This window comes from Tachyglossus aculeatus, chromosome 5, assembly GCF_015852505.1.
Source record: "Tachyglossus aculeatus isolate mTacAcu1 chromosome 5, mTacAcu1.pri, whole genome shotgun sequence".
Classification (NCBI taxonomy): domain Eukaryota; kingdom Metazoa; phylum Chordata; class Mammalia; order Monotremata; family Tachyglossidae; genus Tachyglossus; species Tachyglossus aculeatus.
Genome location: NC_052070.1, coordinates 72,726,732 through 72,745,275, shown reverse-complemented (window position 1 = coordinate 72,745,275; position 18,544 = coordinate 72,726,732). Strand labels below are relative to the sequence as shown.

Genomic DNA, 18,544 nt, shown 5'->3' with positions numbered 1-18,544 from the left:
TCTATACTTCACGCCGCTGCCCGGATCATCTTTGTGCAGAAACGCTCTGGGTATGTTACTCCCCTCCTCAAAAATCTCCAGTGGCTACCAGTCAACCTACGCATCAAGCAAAAACACCTCACTCTCAGCTTCATGGCTGTCCATCACCTCTCCCCCTCCTACCTCACCTCCCTTCTCTCCTTCTCCAGCCCAGCTCGCACCCTCCGCTCCTCCGCCACTAACCTCCTCACTGTACCTCGTTCTCGCCTGTCCCGCCACTGACCCCCGGGCCACATCCTCCCCCTGTCCTGGAATGCCCTCCCTCCACACATCTGCCAAGCTAGCTCTCTTCCTCCCTTCAGAGCCCTACTGAGAGCTCACCTCCTCCAGGAGGCCTTCCCAAGACTGAGCCCCCTCCTTCCTCTCCTCCTCCCCCCACCCTACCTCCTTCCCCTCCCCACAGCATCTGTATATATGTTTGTACAGATTTATTACTCTATTTTACTTATACATATTTACTATTCTATTTATTTTCTTAATGATGTGCATCTAGCTTTATATTGGTTCTGATGACTTGACACCTGTCCACATGTTTTGTTTTGTTTTGTCTGTCTCCCCCTTCTAGGCTGCGAGCCTTTTGTTGGGTAGGGACCGTCTCTATATGTTGCCAACTTGTACTTCCCAAGCACTTAGTACAGTGCTCTGCACACAGTAAGCGCTCAATAAATACGATTGAATAAATGAGGAGGGATTTTGGAAGGTCGGACTGTGGGGAGGCAGGGAGATCTGAGTTGGGAGAACAGCATAATTAGGGGGATGGAGTTGAGAGCCACGTCCAACTAGATGGTTGTCTTGGGAGGAACAAAGACAATTTAGGTGGGGATTAATAATGATAATAATAATAATAATGGCATTTATTAAGCGCTTACTATGTGCAAAGCGCTGGAGAGGTTACAAGGTGATCAGGTTGTCCTATGGGGGGCTCACAGTCTTAATCCTCATTTTACAGATGAGGGAACTGAGGCACAGAGAAGTTAAGTTACTTGCCCAAAGTCACACAGCTGACAATTGGTGGAGCCGGGATTTGAACCCATGACCTCTGACTCCAAAGCCCGTGCTCTTTCCACTGGGCCACGCTGCTTCTCAACCATAATTATGGTATTTGTTACCATAATTTGTTAGGCGCTTACTACGTGCTGAGCGCTGGGGTGGATACAAGCCAATTGGGTTGGGCACATTCCCTGTCCCCTGTGGCATTCACAGTGTCAATGTCCATTTTACAGACGAGGGAACTGAGGCCCGGAGAAGCAAAGTGATTTCTCCATGGTCACATTAGCTGGTCAAGAGAGCGGATATAGGTATGGTGAGGGCCGATGGCGGAGAGCTTTGAAGTGGATCGTGAGGCCTTTTTTTGTTGGTTGCTGTAGGGTTTTTGAGAGAGGAGAGATGAGGGCCTAAGGGACTTTCGGGACTGTGATCCATGTAGCAGCGTGAATTACAAATTAGAGGCAGGAGAGGTGGAGGCTGGAAAACCAAAGACTTAGGCGGTATTTTAGCCTTGACAAGACCAGAGCTTTCGCCAGGGTGGTAGCAGGGTGGAGAGAAAGGGGGTGGTCGGGAGGTGTTGAGTGCTTACTGTGTGCAGAGCACTGTACTGAGCACCTGGGTAGCTTGTATAGCATTAGCATTTTATAAGGAGTTGATTATAAGTATTGAAAGTTCACTGCCACATGTTTACAGTAAAATACTCAGCTAAATACCACTGATTAATCGATCCACTGAGAGGGGCACCCTTTTCCTCCCCCAGGGGAAGTGGCGCCGGTTGGACATTCCCCTGGTTGTAGGTTCTGGGCTCAGATTGATTTTTGGATTTGGAGTTGGCCAGATAACATTCTTTTGGAAAATTTAAGAAGGAAGCTAGTCATGCTAGTCTCAACGTACTTGGGTCAAATTCCACTTAGTGGGAACGATAAGCAGTGATAAGCAGCGTGGCTCAGTGGGAAAGAGCCCGGGCTTTGGAGTCAGAGGTCATGGGTTCAAATCCCAGCTCCGCCACTTGTCAGCTGGGTGACTTTGGGCAAGTCACCTCAGTTCCCTCATCTGTAAAATGGGGATGAAGACTGTGAGCCCCCCGTGGGGCGACCTCATCACCTTGTATCCCCCCAGCGCTTAGAACAGTGCTCTGCACATAGTAAGTGCTTAATAAATGCCATTATTAACTCTGGGAAAAGGAGTTCAAATGAAAATGAAGAGGTTTAAAATTCTCTTCCTTGTCTTCTTGTTCTGTTGACTGGGTTTTCGTAGCCGAGCAGTGGGGGCAGCTGAGTGCCCCCAATGCCAACCGCTTCATATTCTCCCACGATTTGTCAAATGGGGCTATGAACATGCTGGAAGTATTTGTGTCCAGCCTGGATGAGTTTCAGCCAGACCTGGTGGTGCTCTCTGGACTGCACATGATGGAAGGGCAGAGCAAAGAGATTCATCAGAAGAGACTCCTGGAGGTAAGAGAGTTCACAAGTCACACCGCCTTTTTGAAACCACCAGTTTTGGGGAGTGCTGATACCCCAGAGATATTCCAGAGTAAAACAAGTAAGGGTTGATGAGGGTTTTCTTTCTTTTTTTTTTTTGTTTCCTGTTTTGGGTGGTGGGTTTTTTGTTGTTGTTTTTTGGGTTTCATTTTTTTAACTCTGCAGTTTCTCCCATTGGTAAAGAGGCGCATCCGACTGTCAGCATCTAGGTGGCTTCACGGCGTTTTTTATCTCTGTAAATCCTGCTGCTAATTCCATCTGAGATCAATCAATCAATCATTTATTGAGCACTTACTATGTGCAGAGCACTGTACTAAGCGCTTGGGAAGTACAAATTGGCAACATATAGAGACAGTCCCTACCCAACATTGGGCTCACAGTCTAAAAGGGGGAGACAGAGGACAAAACCAAACATACTAACAAAATAAAATAAATAGAATAGATATGTACAAGTAAAATAAATAAATAGATAAATAGAGTAATAAATATGTACAAACATATATACATATATACAGGTGCTGTGGGGAAGGGAAGGAGGTAAGATGGGGGGATGGAGAGGGGGACAAGGGGGAGAGGAAGGAAGGGGCTCAGTCTTAATAGGTGATACTTAATAGGTGCCCTTCTGGTTCTTTTTTTTTTTAAATGGTATTTGTTAAACGCTTACTATGTGCCAGGCACAAGTCTTGGGATAGATTCATTCATTAAGTCAGTCATATTTATTGAGCGCTTACTGTGTGCAGAGCACTGTATTAAGCGCTTGGGAAGTACAAGTTGGTAACATACAGAGACGGTCCCTACCCAACAACGGCAAGCTGATCCTCTTGGACATGGTCCATGTCCCAAATGGGGCTCACACTCTTAATCCCCATTTTATAGATAAGGTAACTGACGCCCAGAGAAGTCAAGTGACTTGCCCAAGGTCACACAGCAGACAAGTGGCAGAGCCGGGAATAGAACCCAGGTCCTTCTGACTTTAAGGCCTCTGCTGTTTCTACTTGGCCATGCTGCTTCACTTGAACTTATTGAACAGTAGCCGGTAAACTTACAAGGAATCCTCTTGACTGAGCTTCTCTGAGCTGTCCTAAGCTACCCATGCTTTTTCACAGTTTTCCTCTCAGATTTGAAGAGATTTATTTTTGTGCTCCTGTCCCCTATGTATGATTTATACCAGGCAAGATACATCTGCGTGATGCTTGCGGCATTCATTAAATGGATCTGAGACCACTCAAATATCTCTGGGACCACTCAATTTAATCTTACGAGAACGTGTGAGAGAACCTCCCACATTATTATTCGTGCTTACTTTCTGTTCTGCCCCTGAAGCCCAAAAAAACTCAAAACAAGAAGCCTCCTGTTTTTTTAAAATATAATTATAAAAATATAGTTTATATAATAATAATAATAATAATAATAATAATAATAATGGTATTTGTGAAGCATGCCTGTGTGCCAGATGCGGTACTAAGCATTGGGGTAGATGCAAGATATTGGGATGGGCACAGTCCCTGTCCCACATGGGGTTCATAGTTACAGGTGAGGAAACTGAGGCCCAGAGAAGTGAAGTGATTGATCCATGGTCACAAAGCAGACAAGTGATGGAGCTGGGATTAGAACCCAGTTCCTCTGACGCCCAGGCCTGTACTCTTTCCACTAGGCCATTCTGCTTCTCTCCTTTGGGCAAGACCCTGTGATCTGTCATGGTCTTTACTTGGTCTTTGCGAGAAGCGGCGTGGCTCAGTGGAAAAGAGCCCGGGCTTTGGAGTCAGAAGTCATGGGTTCAAATCCCGGCTCCGCCAATTGTCAGCTGTGTGACTGTGGGCAAGTCACTTCACTTCTCTGTGCCTCAGTTACCTCATCTGTAAAATGGGGATTAAGACTGTGAGCCCCCCATGGGACAACCTGATCACCTTGTAACCTCCCCAGCGCTTAGAACAGTGCTGTGCACATAGTAAGCGCTTAATAAATGCCATCATTATTATTATTATTTACTATCCTGTACTCTTACAAATCGCAGATCTTCCCCAGTAAGTAAAAGGAGGTCATTTTTTGGATCCAGCCCTTAGTGGTGATGGGTAGGTCTTGGCCTGCGTATTGCTCCAGATCCACTCCCTAAAGTGCTCAGTGAGTCCCACTGACTGATTTCCAACCGGTTCTGTTCCCTCTGCAGGCAGTGATTTCCATCTCCGATATCCCCACTGATATTCCAGTTCACCTGGAGCTGGCCAGCATGACTGATCGTGATTTCATGAGCAGTATCATGCAGCAGGTAATCCTAAAATTGCCCTTTTTTCGTTTCCTTTGAATTGACAAGTGTTAATGAAGTCAAACAGCAACGTAGGGTGGAAGCCACCCAGAATACGTAGGCTGAGGCTATAAATTCTGTGTTGAGTAAGAACCTTCTGGCAATGGCTTATGTGTAAATTCTGAGAGGAGACGAAACCCTGTCACACTAAAGTGGAATAATTCTGACACTGATATCCCAGGTGAGACTTTATGAATCCTGAAAATGTAACACTGTTCTTGAATATAAGTAATTTAACACATGGCCACAGTGCTCATTGTTCTGTTCCCATCACAGGGGTTGTGGGGGAAGGATATTTTTTCTTGCCATAAAGCAGTGATTCTTAAACTTTCAGTTTTTCTATGGTCCCTTCCCCATTATTAAAAAAAAAAAAAAAAAGCCTGGATTTCTGTTCTTGCCGAGAAAGGGAGACTGATAAAACTTTTATTTTGTTTGAGCCTTGGAGAAGTAGTAGTAACGAAGTGGGGAATGAGGTGATGGTTCTTGTATTGCTTTTGATAATTAATGTCATTGATGGGTGGGCAGAGCAGAAAAAAGGACATGCTGCATAGTGGGAAATAAAGAGGTTTTGTTCAGGTATGATGGCACTTCTGCCACCAAACCCCTTTTGGAGCTCTGGTTTCCACGACACTGAATTTCCCCGGATTCCCAAGGAGGTTGACCCGCCAAACAAACAGTACCGAAGAGGGAACCCATTTTGAAAAACTGTGACCAGGAGAACTAGCCACTTCTTTCCTGTCTTTTCCGGGATGTTCTGTGTCATTTCAAGGTGGTGATGGAACTTTCTTTAGAAGGCAGGGATTGTCTCTAACACTTGATGTAGCTGGGTGGTTAATAAATACTCTAGGAGAAGAGTTGTGTAGAATAATGTTAATAATAATAATCATGCATTAAGCAGTTACTATGTGCCAGGCACTGGAGTAGAAATGCTGTAATCAGATCAGACACAGTCTCTGGCCTACACGGGGCTTAAGTCTAAGGGGGAGGGAGAACAGGTAGTTACTGCCCGTTTTACAGGTGAGGAAACTGAGGCACAGGAGTTAAATGACTTGCCCAGGTTCATTCAGGAGACAGGTGGCAGAGCCATGGTTAGATTAGATTAGGGTCTCCTGCCCCCCAGTCAATCAATCGTATTTATTGAGCGCTTACTGTGTGCAGAGTACTGTACTAAGAGCTTGAGAGTACAATGAAACAAGATAACGTTCTGTGCCCACAACAAACTTACAGTCTAGAGGGGGAGAGTAGTTGTTTCCACTAGATCCCATTGCTTCTCTAACACGAAGAGAGGCAGCAGCAGCCACTGTGGCTCTGGTAGAATTGGGGAAGCTTCGTATTGCGTGTCTTGCCTGAAATTAAACCCGAGGGCCATCTCTGGGCCTTCTTGCCTCCTCCCTTCAAAGCCCTACTGAGAGCTCACCTCCTCCAGGAGGCCTTCCCAGACTGAGCCCCCTCCTTCCCCTCCCCACCGCACCTGTATATCTGTTTGTACGTAGTTATTACTCTATTTTATTTGTACATATTCTACTTATTTTATTTTGTTAATATGTTTTGTTGTCTGTCTCCCCCTTCTAGACTGTGAGCCCACTGTTGGGTAGGGACCGTCTCTATATGTTCTTTCATTCATTCAGTCGTATTTATTGAGCGCTTACTGTGTGCAGAGCACTGTACTGAATGCTTGGGAAGTACAAGTTGGCAACATATAGAGACGGTCCCTACCCAACAGCGGGCTCACAGTCTAGAAGGGGGAGACAGACAACAAAACAAAACATAGAACAAAACAAAACATAAAACGTATATGTTGCCAGCTTGTACTTCCCCAGCGCTTAGTACAGTGTTCTGCACACAGTAAGCGCTCAATCAATACGATTGATTGATTGATCGATCTCTGGGAAGGTTCATGGCCAGGGTGGGGGTACAGGATGGAGGAAGCGAGAGAGAAAAACGTAAGTGCTGCTTTCCCTCCTCCTAGAGAGGCAGTATCCCCCAAGCCCGCCTGGACTGTGTTTTTCCCGCCCTAAAGAGAATTTGTCCTTTCTGTTTTCGTTAGCAGGTCTTCCCCTTGGTGAATTCAATCGGTTTGAATGAACAGGAGCTGCTCTTTCTCAGCCAGTCGGCGTCTGGACCGTACGCCTCCCTCACGTCCTGGACAGGCATCCCCGACGTGGGGATAGTCAGCGACCTGCTCTTCTGGATTTTGAAAGAATACGGAAGCCAGGAAGACAGGGCCTCAGATCTCACCCGGATCCATTTCCACACTCTGGCTTACCACATTCTGGCCACCGTAGACGGGTCCTGGGGCAACCAGGTAGCGGCCGTGGCTGCCGGGGCCCGAGTCGCGGGGACGCAGGCGTGCGCGACCGAAACGATCGTTACCGACAGGGTCTTTCTCAAGGCTCCCCTCGAGTTTATGACTTCCCACACAGGGGCAGGCTCAAAGGTGTCCCTCAATCCCCGTGACCCAGTGGTAGCGTGGCACAGAGAGGGCATCTCCTTCCACTTCACCCCCGTTTTAGTGTGTAAAGATCCCGTCCGAACTGTGGGCCTCGGAGATGCCATTTCAGCCGAAGGACTGCTCTACTCAGAAATATACCCGCAGTAATGTGACTGAGATCATTTGTCTAAGGAATTGGTTCTCTCAGAGCGAGAATCTGGTTCCCTGTGAGATTTCAGGAAGTGGGCAGGGGGAATAGAAATGAGGGTGTTAGAACAGGTTCGAAGGAGCATTGGAGGATAGCCAAAGAAATAACACCGGGTTTAAACTGCATATCAAGCACATTCCAGCCTCTCGGCGAGATTGCGGAAACATTTCAGGTTTTAATTAAGAAGTTCTGGATTTCCGTTTTTATGTTTTGTTGTGTTTCAGGGGAGGAAAAGGCTCGCAAAACCCCCTCATCTGTGCAGATTTGCTTAAGGCAAACTTCTGAGTTATATTTGAAAGCTTGGCAGCTGCCGGGAGAACTTGTCTATTTTTAATCAGTCCTGGAGCGGGGGGGGTCTGCCGATCTTCAGTCGTGTCTCATTTGGATAAGGCCGGGCTCTAAAGGCTCTTGTATTCTTTTCTGTTAGGGCATTGCTCTAGAGCAAGAGCAAACCTTCGTCCGGTGTCACGGTCAAAACGTTGCTAAGTACCGCTCAGCTTGCCTTCGAGATTGAGGAGCCAGAAAAAAATAGTAACAAAAAGGGACATAGCCTGGGCTGAAGGGAAACTCTTGACTTTAAATTATTCGGCAGTTGATTTTTCAGGGGTGTGTGGGTGACCGTCTATTCATGTGTGTTAAGAGGAACGTGCCCTCCTTCGCCTCTTCAGCGAATGGGTTTCTCAGTATATGCACAGGGTTGCTTGATAAGATAGGCCATCTGCTTCTGTGCCTAAATCTCATCTCCTGGGATATGGCTATGCCGTTGCTGTGGAAAATTTGACCTTTGCCTGTTAAGATCCTAGAGGGAGACCTTCCTTTTTGCAACTGGAATGATTTTTTTCCTACCTGTTACCTTTAATCGCGTCCTGCGGGCTTAATTCCGTTAAGCGGTGCAGTTGACCTCTTCAGATGCTGCAAGAATGGCACTCAAGTGTTTATCCCCAGAATCAGAAATGGGATTTATCTTATGTTACATTCTGAATTTATTTTTATAAGGTAAAGAATGTCTTGTGGTTTTTAAAAGAAAAAAAAAAACTTAAAGCATCATTCCCATCTCCGTTTTCTCTAAGTGGTGTCTCTTGTTGATTGTAGTAAGCTGCCGCCTGCTCTGTTTTGTAAATTTGCAGAAGCTTCGATGTGCGATTGCGGGCCCAAATGCACCGTACAAATTTATTCCAATCTTGATTTATGAATGAGATCAGTGACATTACTTGTACCACATCTGTAATGACCTCCTCCCATGCAGGGTTATCGTCATAAGCTGTCCACATTTTTTTATTATTAATATTATGGCATTTAAGCATTTACTATTGGTCAAGCACGGTTCTAGGCACTGAGGGAGATCTAAGTTAATCGGGTTGGACACAGTCCCTGTCTCAGATGGGCCTTCCAGTCTAAGTAGGAGGAGAAACAGGTATCGAGTCCCCATTTTACAGTGGTGGAAGCCAGATGTTTTCCTCCAGCTACAGCCCAGCCTTGCTCATCATCCTCATCAATCGTATTTATTGAGCGCTTACTGTGTGCAGAGCACTGTACTAAGCGCTTGGGAAGGACAAGTTGGCAACATATAGAGACAGTCCCTACCAGGACAACAGCAAGGCGACGTAGCGGTTTCAACTTGGAACTCTTGGGATCAAAACCGGAGTTGGCCGCTTTGCATTGCTGCTTAAGGGAAACACGAAAAGGCCCGCTCGACCGGCTGCTGCTGCAGGAAAGCAAGCACAAGGAGCTCTAAGACGACCTTCAGGACAGGGAAACATAGCAGGGTTCCGCACTGTTATTCATTTTAAATTCTTTGCATATGTAGCAGGACAGCTTAGTCCAATAATCCCAAACCCACAGGGGCAAACTCTTCCTTTACAAAACCCACCTTTGTTTGCCTTGGGCGGCCGGGCAGGCCAAGCAGCCTCCCGGGGCATTCTTCTGCCACGTAGGCCCAGCGTGTGCGCATCTGGGGCCGCTTAGTTCTGGGGAGCAGGAATACCTTCACTTCAAAGACCCTTCCTTTGAAAGCCTGGGGAATTGTGCAGTTGAAATGAAAAGCAAATGCAGCTTATTAAAGTCTCCGACCACTGCCTGTTCTTGTTCTTTTCTTCCTCCTCCTCCTTTCCCCAAATAAACTGTGGCCCGATTAAGACCGATAATAAAAGAAAGCCCCTCCTAGCTTGCTGGTGGTTTTAATGGGAAAGACCTAATGATTGTAAAAATGGAAGGAGGCACGCTGTTTGGGGTGACCGTCAATTCATTACTTGCAGATCAAGCTGTGGTTGGAATCAAAAAATGGGCCAGACGTTAAGGTGGCTGGAGTGGGTGTTAGGGAGGCTTAAAGACAAGTCCCCAGCCGTCTTCTCTGGGGCATTATTTTCCAGGCCTTCCCGTGGGTTTTACTGACTGCTGTTTGCTTTTTGGCCCTAGACACCAGCACGCTCTCCCCGTGGCACCATCCCAAACGCAAGGCGGAGTGAATGTGGGTCACGGGCTGATTTTACCCGGCGGTTCTTTGGGAGAAAACCTCCAGTGTACCAGAAGCTGATGTTGGGTGTTGGACGATGGTCAGCACAGGCCAGAACCGATCGGTGATTGCAACGGCCATGCCGGAAGCCGACGCTGACCCAGTTGTGCCTTGTTTTCACCCTTTCTAGCTCACAGACACAGATATCTCCCCTGCCGTGACCACGGGCCCCCTCTCCCCCCTGTCCTCAGCTGCTCCCGGTGAGGCAGACTTTCGGGCAGCTATGCGAGCATTGTGAAAGTTGAGGAAGGGTTATCTTACATGCTAGAGCCCCTGCGTTGAGCTTCAGCCTTGACGACGTCATGAAAGGTAAATATTTCTTGCTAGCCCCACTGCGCCCGGCTGGAGACCCGGGCCTCCTTATTGTTTGTCGTCTACTTATTTTTTTTAGGTTAAAAGGCGGAAAGACACGGGCCAAAAGTCTGTACCAAAATGACGTACTCACTTTTGCTCACAGGCTCTTTTTCTTCTCCTCTTCCTCGGTCTTTTTCTCTTCCTAAGGAGGCAACAGTGGAGCACTAAAAGAAAACTGGACTGCTCAGAAAGTCCTGAGGTGGAACTGTGAACATACGCAAACACAAGTAAGCCCACTGTTGGGTAGGGACTGTCTCTATATGTTGCCAGCTTGTACTTCCCAAGCGCTTAGTACAGTGCTCTGCACACAGTAAGCGCTCAATAAATAGGATTGATTGAAAGTAAGCAGCAGCGTGGCTCAGTGGAGAGAGCACGGGCTTTGGAGTCAGAGGTCGTGGGTTCAAATCCCCACTCCGCCAATTGTCAGCTGTGTGACTTTGGGCACATCACTTCTCTGTGCCTCAGTTAGCTCATCTGTAAAATGGGGATTGATTGTGAGACAACCTGATCACCTTGTAACCTCCCCAGCGCTTAGAACAGTGCTTTGCACATAGTAAGTACTTAATTAAGCACTTAAGTAAGCACTTAATGAGTCAGAGGTCACGAGTTCAAATCCTGACTCCACCACTTGTCAGCTGTGTGACTTTGGGCAAGTCACTTAACTTCTCTGCGCCTCAGTTACCTCATCTGTAAAATGGGGATTAAGACTGTGACCCCCCGTGGGACAACCTGATCACCTTGTAACCTCCCCAGCGCTTAGAACAGTGCTTTGCACATAGTAAGTGCTTAATAAATGCCATTATTATAATTAATGCCATTATTATTATTAAGTAAATTTCCTCAGAACAGAGACGGCAAAATTGTTCGCAGTCTCCTTCCCCTGTCCTTCCCCTTCCCCCCACAGAATGTATCTGGGTCTTGCCAATTCTTATTCTGGGTGGTTAAGACCTTTGTTTACCCTTCTGAAGGTTGCGGGTGGGGGGGAAGAGGTGGCTAGGCTAAGATCCTAAGGGAAACTGAGGAAACCCAACTGCGGGGCGGTGGATCTATCGGTGCCAACTGTGCTCTGCTTACCGCTACACGTGTTCTAATTAGATGTTGAAGTTTCAGAGATGGCAGATTCATTAGGCACTACTGGCAATTCTCCCATCCCATTTGGAACCACTTTAAATGGCTCGGAACAGCTTATTTCTGAGAGTGATTTGATTTTTAAATGTAACCTTTTGGGAAAGACAAATATAGTGGGATTTGTGCTTCAAGGAAGAGTAACGTACCTTTATTTGCACGTAGTGTGTGTGAGGGTGATGGGGAATCAGTATCTCGATAAACCCTAACTACCTGTTTTTGCTATCCAATCTATTTGCTGTTGTTGAGTTGGTGTTAAGAGTCCTGGTTTGTTTTTTTCATTATGCAAAGCCAGATTATCAACTCTCTGTAAGAAAAACAGGGTAAACCATGCTGGGTAAAGAGAAGGTAAGTACACCTATTTGTAAAACTGAGACATGTCTGTAAACACAAATAATGGGTGATGTGGTTGTATCTTTGTAGTATATTCACTGTTTTGAACCTACGAATCCAAAGGGAAGAATGAGCTGATAGCTCAAGTTGCATTCTATCTTGTTCGGGTCTGGAAGAGTGACCAGGAATGACAGGCAGAAAAAAAAAAATCAAAATCAATTTTCTCTAAGCTTAATTTGGTTGGGGTTTTTTTTGTGCTTGCCTGCTACCATCCAGTGTGTTTTACAGTAACATTTCCTTGTTTATTCAAGAACCCATTAGCCCAGAAGTAAAACCAGGCTTTGAGAAATATTCCCATCTCAGAAAACTGACAAGCATTACTCAGTGATAACAGGAGAACCCTTATGGTCCAGAGCAAACCAATCCTATCCTAACTTAAGAAACACCTTGCAGTTCATCTCCCCCATGACCTGCAAGGCTCTTCATTTTTCAACTTATTTTGCCTCCTACAAACACTTATCCATAAAAATAGCTTTACTTCCAAGATCTTAAATACCTTCTGGTATTCTCACTAAAGAGATTTCCAGTGGCAAGCTTTGCAAACAATTTGCTGAAACAGATGGGTTTTAGCATTGAATCTCGGATGAACTAGATCCGCGTACCGGGTTTTTCACTGAGTTTCTGGCTTAAAAAGAGTTGAGTTCTCAGATTTTAGAAAGAAGTATGTATTTGTAGACTTCTGCTCTGTCTTCCCAGACCAGAGGGAACGAGAGCAGTTGTCTGCCATCTCAGGAGCAGACAGTTGCCAAATCATCCCACGCTGGCTGGGCCTGTCTGCTGTTTTACTCACTAGCTAAGGCTGCAGTGAGATGGGCCTTAGCAACCAAACGCGAGACTGAGAAGAATGAAAATTTAAGTGGCAAACCACATGGCTCACAGTTGAACTGGCTTTTTGGATAATAATAATAATAATAATGGTTGTATTTGTTAAGTGCTTCCTATGTGCCAAGCACTGTTCTAAGTGCTGGGGGAGAGCTTGTCCCACATGGGGCTCACACTCTCCATCCCCATTTTACAGAGGAGGGAACTGAGGCCCAGAGAAGTGGCTTGCCCAAGGTCACACAGCTGACAAGTGGTGGAGCGGGGATTCGAACCCATGACCTCTGACTCCCAAGCCTGGGCTCTTTCCACTGAGCCAAACTACTCCTCAGCGTGGATGTGAACATATTCAAGGTACACAAAAACAGGAGGGGTAGTTCTGGTTTGCGGTTCCTCACAGAATAGCTAATAAGGTTTTTTTTTTTGGGGGGGGGGGGCGGCGTGTCTTTTACTGCAAAACAGTCTCAAGCACTCTGCTGTATTGCTGTACCACTCACAGACAATAGTGGGGTTATCATTTTTCTGATTGGACTTGTTGACTGCTTACTATAATACTAATAATAATGATGGTGATGATGGTATTTGTTAAAGCGCTCACTATGTGCCAAGCACTGTTCTAAGCACTGGGTAGATACAAGGTGATCAGGTTGTCCCACGTGGGGCTCACAGTCCCAATCCCCATTTTACAGAGGAGATAACTGAGGCACAGAGAAGTTAAGTGGCCTGCCCAAGATCACACAGCAGACAGGCGGTGGAGCTGGGATTAGAACCCCCCCAAGCCTGTGCTCTTTCCACTAAACCCATGCTGCTTCTCGACTACGTGCAGAGCACTGTACTAAACACTTGGACGAATACAATACAGCAGAGTAGGTAGGCATATTCCCTGCCCACAGCAAGCTTACTTGATCCCAGTCTCCTGAAGGTGGCAAATGTTGTGCATTCTGGCCCCACTGGGAATTATCCTTCCTGTTCACTTAGGTGTCTTTTTTCCACTACAAAAACTTTACTTGGAAATAAGTTTTTTTCCAGGAAATTCAATTAGTCACACCTGACCCAGAGAAGTTATTCAGGAAGCAAATAATACCCATCTTCAAAATGGACCAGAGAGGCAAGTTCTGGGGTGTTACCTAAGGGGATACATATAGGCCCGAGACACGAAACCCAGCAGGAAGGTGACTGGTAATGTCCGTTATTTTCACTTAACTCATCAGACTTATCTGACGGCAAAGTCTTTGGTGATAAAGTACATCCGAACAGCTTGAAGACAGACTATAAAAGAAACTGCTAGCCCAAGGTAAGATCTGGAAAGGGAAAAGGAGACTGATTTTTTTTGTTTTGATGACTGGCACCTGTCTTCTTACTCGTCTATTTCCCTGCTAGTGGTTTGGTTTTTTAAAAAATAATTTAGCTAATGTCTCACTATTTGAGAGAAGCATATACTATTGGCATAGATGTACTACACACATCATCATCATCGTCATCAATCGTATTTATTGAGCGCTTACTATGTGCATAGCACTGTACTAAGCGCTTGGGAAGTACAAATTGGCAACATATAGAGACAGTCCCTACCCAACAGTGGGCTCACAGTCTAAAAGGGGGAGACAGAGAACAAAACCAAACATACTAACAAAATAAAATAAATAGAATAGATATGTACAAATAAAATAAATAAATATGACTTTCTGGAGATGAAATGCTTCTGCAATTCCCCTGCACAACTAACACTGAAAGAGCTGGGGCAGGAGACTCCTCCATTGTGGCCTAGAGAAAAGAGCACAGGCCTGGGCGTCAGAGGGCCTGAGTTCTAATCCCCGCGCTGTCACGTAACTTCTCTGTGCCCCACTTACCTCATCTGTAAAATGGTAATTAAATTCTCCTCTCCCCAACGTAGACTGCTTACTATAATACTACAAATAATGATGACGATGGTATTTGTTAAAGCGCTTACTACGTGCCAAGCACTGTTCTAAGCACTGGGTAGATACAAGGCAATCAGGTTGTCCCACGGGGGGCTCACAGTCTCAATCCCCATTTTACAGATGAGACTGTGAGCCCCGTGTGGGACAGGGGCTTGTCCAACCTGATAAACTTGCGCCTACCCCAGCTCCTAGAACAATGTTGGACACATAGAGCTTCACAAATATGAAAAAGAAAAGTGTAACCGTGCATAGGCGAAAGACAGCCCCAAGGCTGTAAAGGAAGAACAACTTCTTAAGATTTCCCTTTCAAAACGTAAGTCATGTGGCAGGTTGAAGGGCGAGAGATGCTTCAAGGAAAATGCAGGTTGATCTTAAGTGTTGGCTTGGCTCGTTCGGGAGTTTGCCATTTTCTTCGGTGCCTTAGACCAAACTGACCTTCTGGTGTCTGCCATGGAATCGCTGCTTTGTTCTCTGGGCTCCCAACTGACCTGGATCCTCACAGTGCTACAAGCCGAGTTTGCCCTGACCAAGTCTTCTGTAAGTAACTGGCACATGGCAAGCACTTAACAAATACTATTATTCTTGTTATTATTGATAATTACCTCTCTGAGAAGTGGCATAGGCCTCGTGGTAGCCTGGGTGACCGTGGGCAAGGCACTTAAGTTCTCTGGGCCTCAGTTTCCTCATTTGTAAAATGGGGATGAAATACCTCTTCTCCCTCACATGGAACAGAGGCTGTGTACAATCTGATTGTGTGGTATTTACCCCCAGGTTTAGTACAGTGCTTATCCTGTACCCGTTATTTCCATGTACATATTTCTCTATTTACTTATTTATTTTACTTGTACATATCTATCCTATTTATTTTATTCTGTTAGTATGGTTTTGTTCTCTGTCTCCCCCTTTTAGACTGTGAGCCCACTGTTGGGTAGGGACTGTCTCTATATGTTGCCAATTTGTACTTCCCAAGCGCTTAGTACAGTGCTCTGCACATAGTAAGCGCTCAATAAATACGATTGATGATGATGAGGATGTGAACATTTTTCCTTTTTTAAAATCAATCGTATTGAGCGCTTACTGTGTGCACAGCACTGTACTAAGCGCTTGGGAAGTACAAGTTGGCAACGTATAGAGACAGTCCCGACCCAGCAGTGGGCTCACAGTCTAGAAAACTGTATTTAAACTGATGTCCAAACCTAAAAAAAGAAAAAAAAAACCAAATTCCAAACTCATTTGGAACATGTTCGGGTTTAGAGGTCTCAGGTGAGCTGTAAATGCAAAGCCTTTGCCTGATGGCTCACCCGCAGGTTTTTCTGGTGCTGTGCCTTACCTCCTCTTCCAGCAAGCAGCGGCTGATGCTTTCAGGTATTTACTCCTAAGGTAGGCTCTGCTGTATCTTCATCTGACATGTAGGACAAGGGAAGGGGGAGGAATTGGAAGGCCTAACAACAGGGCTACCCTGTAACGGGAAAGCACTCTTCATCTCAATGTCTGAGCAATCTGGTAATTACCTCTTTTTTAAAAAAATGGTATTTGTCAAGCACTTTGTGCCAGGCACTGTTCTAAGTGCAAATCAATTAGGTTGGACACAGTCCCTGTCCCACGTGGGGCTCACGGTCTTAATCCCCATTTGGCAGATGAGGTAACAGGCACAGAGAAGTTAGTGACTCGCCCATGCTGCTTCATCTTTCTCTCGGGCTTACTGCGTGTTTTAACCTCCACTGATCCTGGAAGTGGACAAGGCAGTACACAAAAGAAATACTTGTTTTACAAAATGAAAAAAGTGAATTACAGTATATAATCTTTATTCTGGAAAAAGATACACAAATATCTCCAGGTACCTAAAGAGCGGGGCCAATAGCCATGGATTGCCTTTAACCAAACTTCTGGGGGCTACGTTGCCTTTCTTCTCATTTAGGAAGAGCTGTTGCTAGTCTCTTGGACTGTTCTGAGCTACCCTTTGCCTTGTTACTATTTTTTCTCCATTTTGAAATGATTTATAATCTGTCATAGGCTGGGACTTGAAGAGCTGTTTTCAGAAGCTGTCTAAACTCTAAAAGCCATTACAAACTGGGCTTCCAATTAGATTTTTTTTCCCCCTACTGACCCACAGAGTAGGTCAAGTGTTGCTGGTTTTCCATTAAAACAGAGCTAAATCAATACAGTGTGGCTAAGTGAGAGTTAAGTTAGAAATTGGGCTCTTGGCACTCTAACCAGAGTTTTTAAGCCCTCCGCCAACCCAAGTCTTTAAGTTTCAGCCCAGCCTAACACTTGTCTAGCTAGTTGGAAAGAGCCTAGTTTTCTCTTCCCAAGAACTAATTGAAATGAGGCTGCTGTGTCCATTCTTGAGGGGCCACTTTGGCTAGGAGTTTAGGTTGGGATCTGACATTGTAATTTAGTGCCCATGCCCAGAACGAGGCCCATGGGAATGCGGCCCTCAGTAGAGGGGCAACATAGTTTCGCTCCAGCCAAGCCCCTTGTAGGAAAGGGAAAAGACAGCTGAAGCAGGGAATGAGGCAGTGGTCTTCCCAGAAGATATTGGGACTGGACAATCCCCTGGGCACCATATGAGCAGATCAGCCTTGGCTCAGTTAAAAGCTCCCGTATCAAGTTACCTTTCTGACCCCCTCACTCCTTCCACGATGCAGCCCTTTACTCTGCGGCCAGCCTGCTCTTGCGTTTCTCCTTTTGCTGCTCTTGTGACTCAGCGGAGGACGGGACCTCATCCGCAACCACCTCTGCCGCAGGCTCGGGCTCTAGGGGGAGGGAAGGAGGCTTTGGAAACTGAGATGTCCCACCAGCACCTAATAAGAAAGCAAAGAGCTTTAGTTCTCACATCCCCTATTCATTCATTTAGACTGTAAGCCCACTGTTGGGTAGGGACTGTCTCTATATGTTGCCAACTTGTACTTCCCAAGCGCTTAGTACAGTGCTCTGCACACAGTAAGTGCTCAATAAATACGATTGATTGATTCATTCATTCAATCACATTTATTGAGCACTTACTACATGCAAAGCACTATACTAAGCACTTGGGAGAATACAATATAGCAACAGACACATTCCCGCCCACAACGAGCTCACAGTCTACTTGTGCTCCTTAAAAATCCGAACCTCCTGGGAGTCAGCATTCTAAAGTACTCCAAACTTATGGATCAGCTGGAAACCTCTTTGGACACTGTAAGCTCACTGTGGGCAGGGAATGTGTCTGGTGACTGTTGTACTCTCCCTAGTGCTTAGTGCAGTGCTTGGCACACAACGCCCTATAAGTACAATTGAATAAACTGGGGTGGATGGGAGCTGCAGAAAGAGAAAAGCACAGCTGCGTCGACTGAATGTGCAAATTAATGAAACTGGCTTTTGCTTATGGAATGAAAAAACGGTCTTGCACTGGCCTAGGAAAACTGGTACTTATTTTGTTAGTATGTTTGGTTTTGTTCTCTTGTCTCCCCCTTTTAGACTGTGAGCCCACTGTTGGGTAGGGACTGTCTCTACATGTTGCCAACTTGTACTTCCCAAGCGCTTACAGTGCTCTGCACACAGTAAGCGCTCAATAAATACAACTGATTGATTGATTGGAGGCAGGGAGCCCAGTAGTGACTATCACAGTGCCTGCCACCTCCTGCCTGAGAGGCTCTGAGGGAGCTTATTGGTGCTGAAGAGGAATCGCATCTCCAACTCTTCCCCAGCCCCGACAGCCGCTTACCTGTGGAAAGCTGCACCGCCTTTCCATACGCAGCTGCTGAAGACATGGCCCGACCTAGGGCTTGATTGGAGCCTAACGGCTGCTGACTGGCGGAAGACTTGCTGGCTGCCGTGGGCCGGTGCCGGGATTTAGGGTCCTTCCCTGGTTTGGTCCACACCAACGTCTCCCCGACTTGCAGGGCAGCTCCCAGTTTCTGGGCCATCTCCACCATCTTGAAGAAGAAAGTTGAGGCAGGCACGTTAATCACACCATCAATCACTATTAT

The 18,544-nt window shown here is 46.1% G+C and overlaps 2 protein-coding genes across 6 annotated transcripts in view; one reads left to right on the top strand and one right to left on the bottom strand.

The window, feature by feature from the left end:
• ADPGK (ADP dependent glucokinase) overlaps positions 1-10,590 on the top strand; it is a 42,885-nt gene extending 32,295 nt beyond the window's left edge. Inside the window, exons 4-7 of one of the 3 annotated variants that reach the window (XM_038746404.1) lie at positions 2,284-2,480; positions 4,675-4,773; positions 6,857-7,114; positions 9,864-10,590. In XM_038746404.1, coding sequence (XP_038602332.1) covers positions 2,284-2,480; positions 4,675-4,773; positions 6,857-7,114; positions 9,864-10,028 — 719 coding nt within the window. In that variant the 3' untranslated portion in view covers positions 10,029-10,590. Of the gene's footprint in view, positions 1-2,283; positions 2,481-4,674; positions 4,774-6,856; positions 9,527-9,863 lie in introns of those variants that run through there. The other 2 variants (XM_038746403.1, XM_038746406.1) reach the window with 2 other exon arrangements.
• Positions 10,591-16,357: 5,767 nt separating this feature from the next.
• Positions 16,358-18,544, bottom strand: part of BBS4 (Bardet-Biedl syndrome 4) — a 60,590-nt gene continuing 58,403 nt past the window's right edge. For all 3 annotated transcript variants that reach the window (XM_038746399.1, XM_038746401.1, XM_038746400.1), the window contains 2 exons: positions 18,280-18,490; positions 16,358-17,377 (listed from right to left, as the gene is read on the bottom strand). In XM_038746399.1, the coding sequence (XP_038602327.1) occupies positions 17,226-17,377; positions 18,280-18,490 (363 nt within the window). In that variant the 3' untranslated portion in view covers positions 16,358-17,225. The remainder of the gene's footprint in view (positions 17,378-18,279; positions 18,491-18,544) is intronic.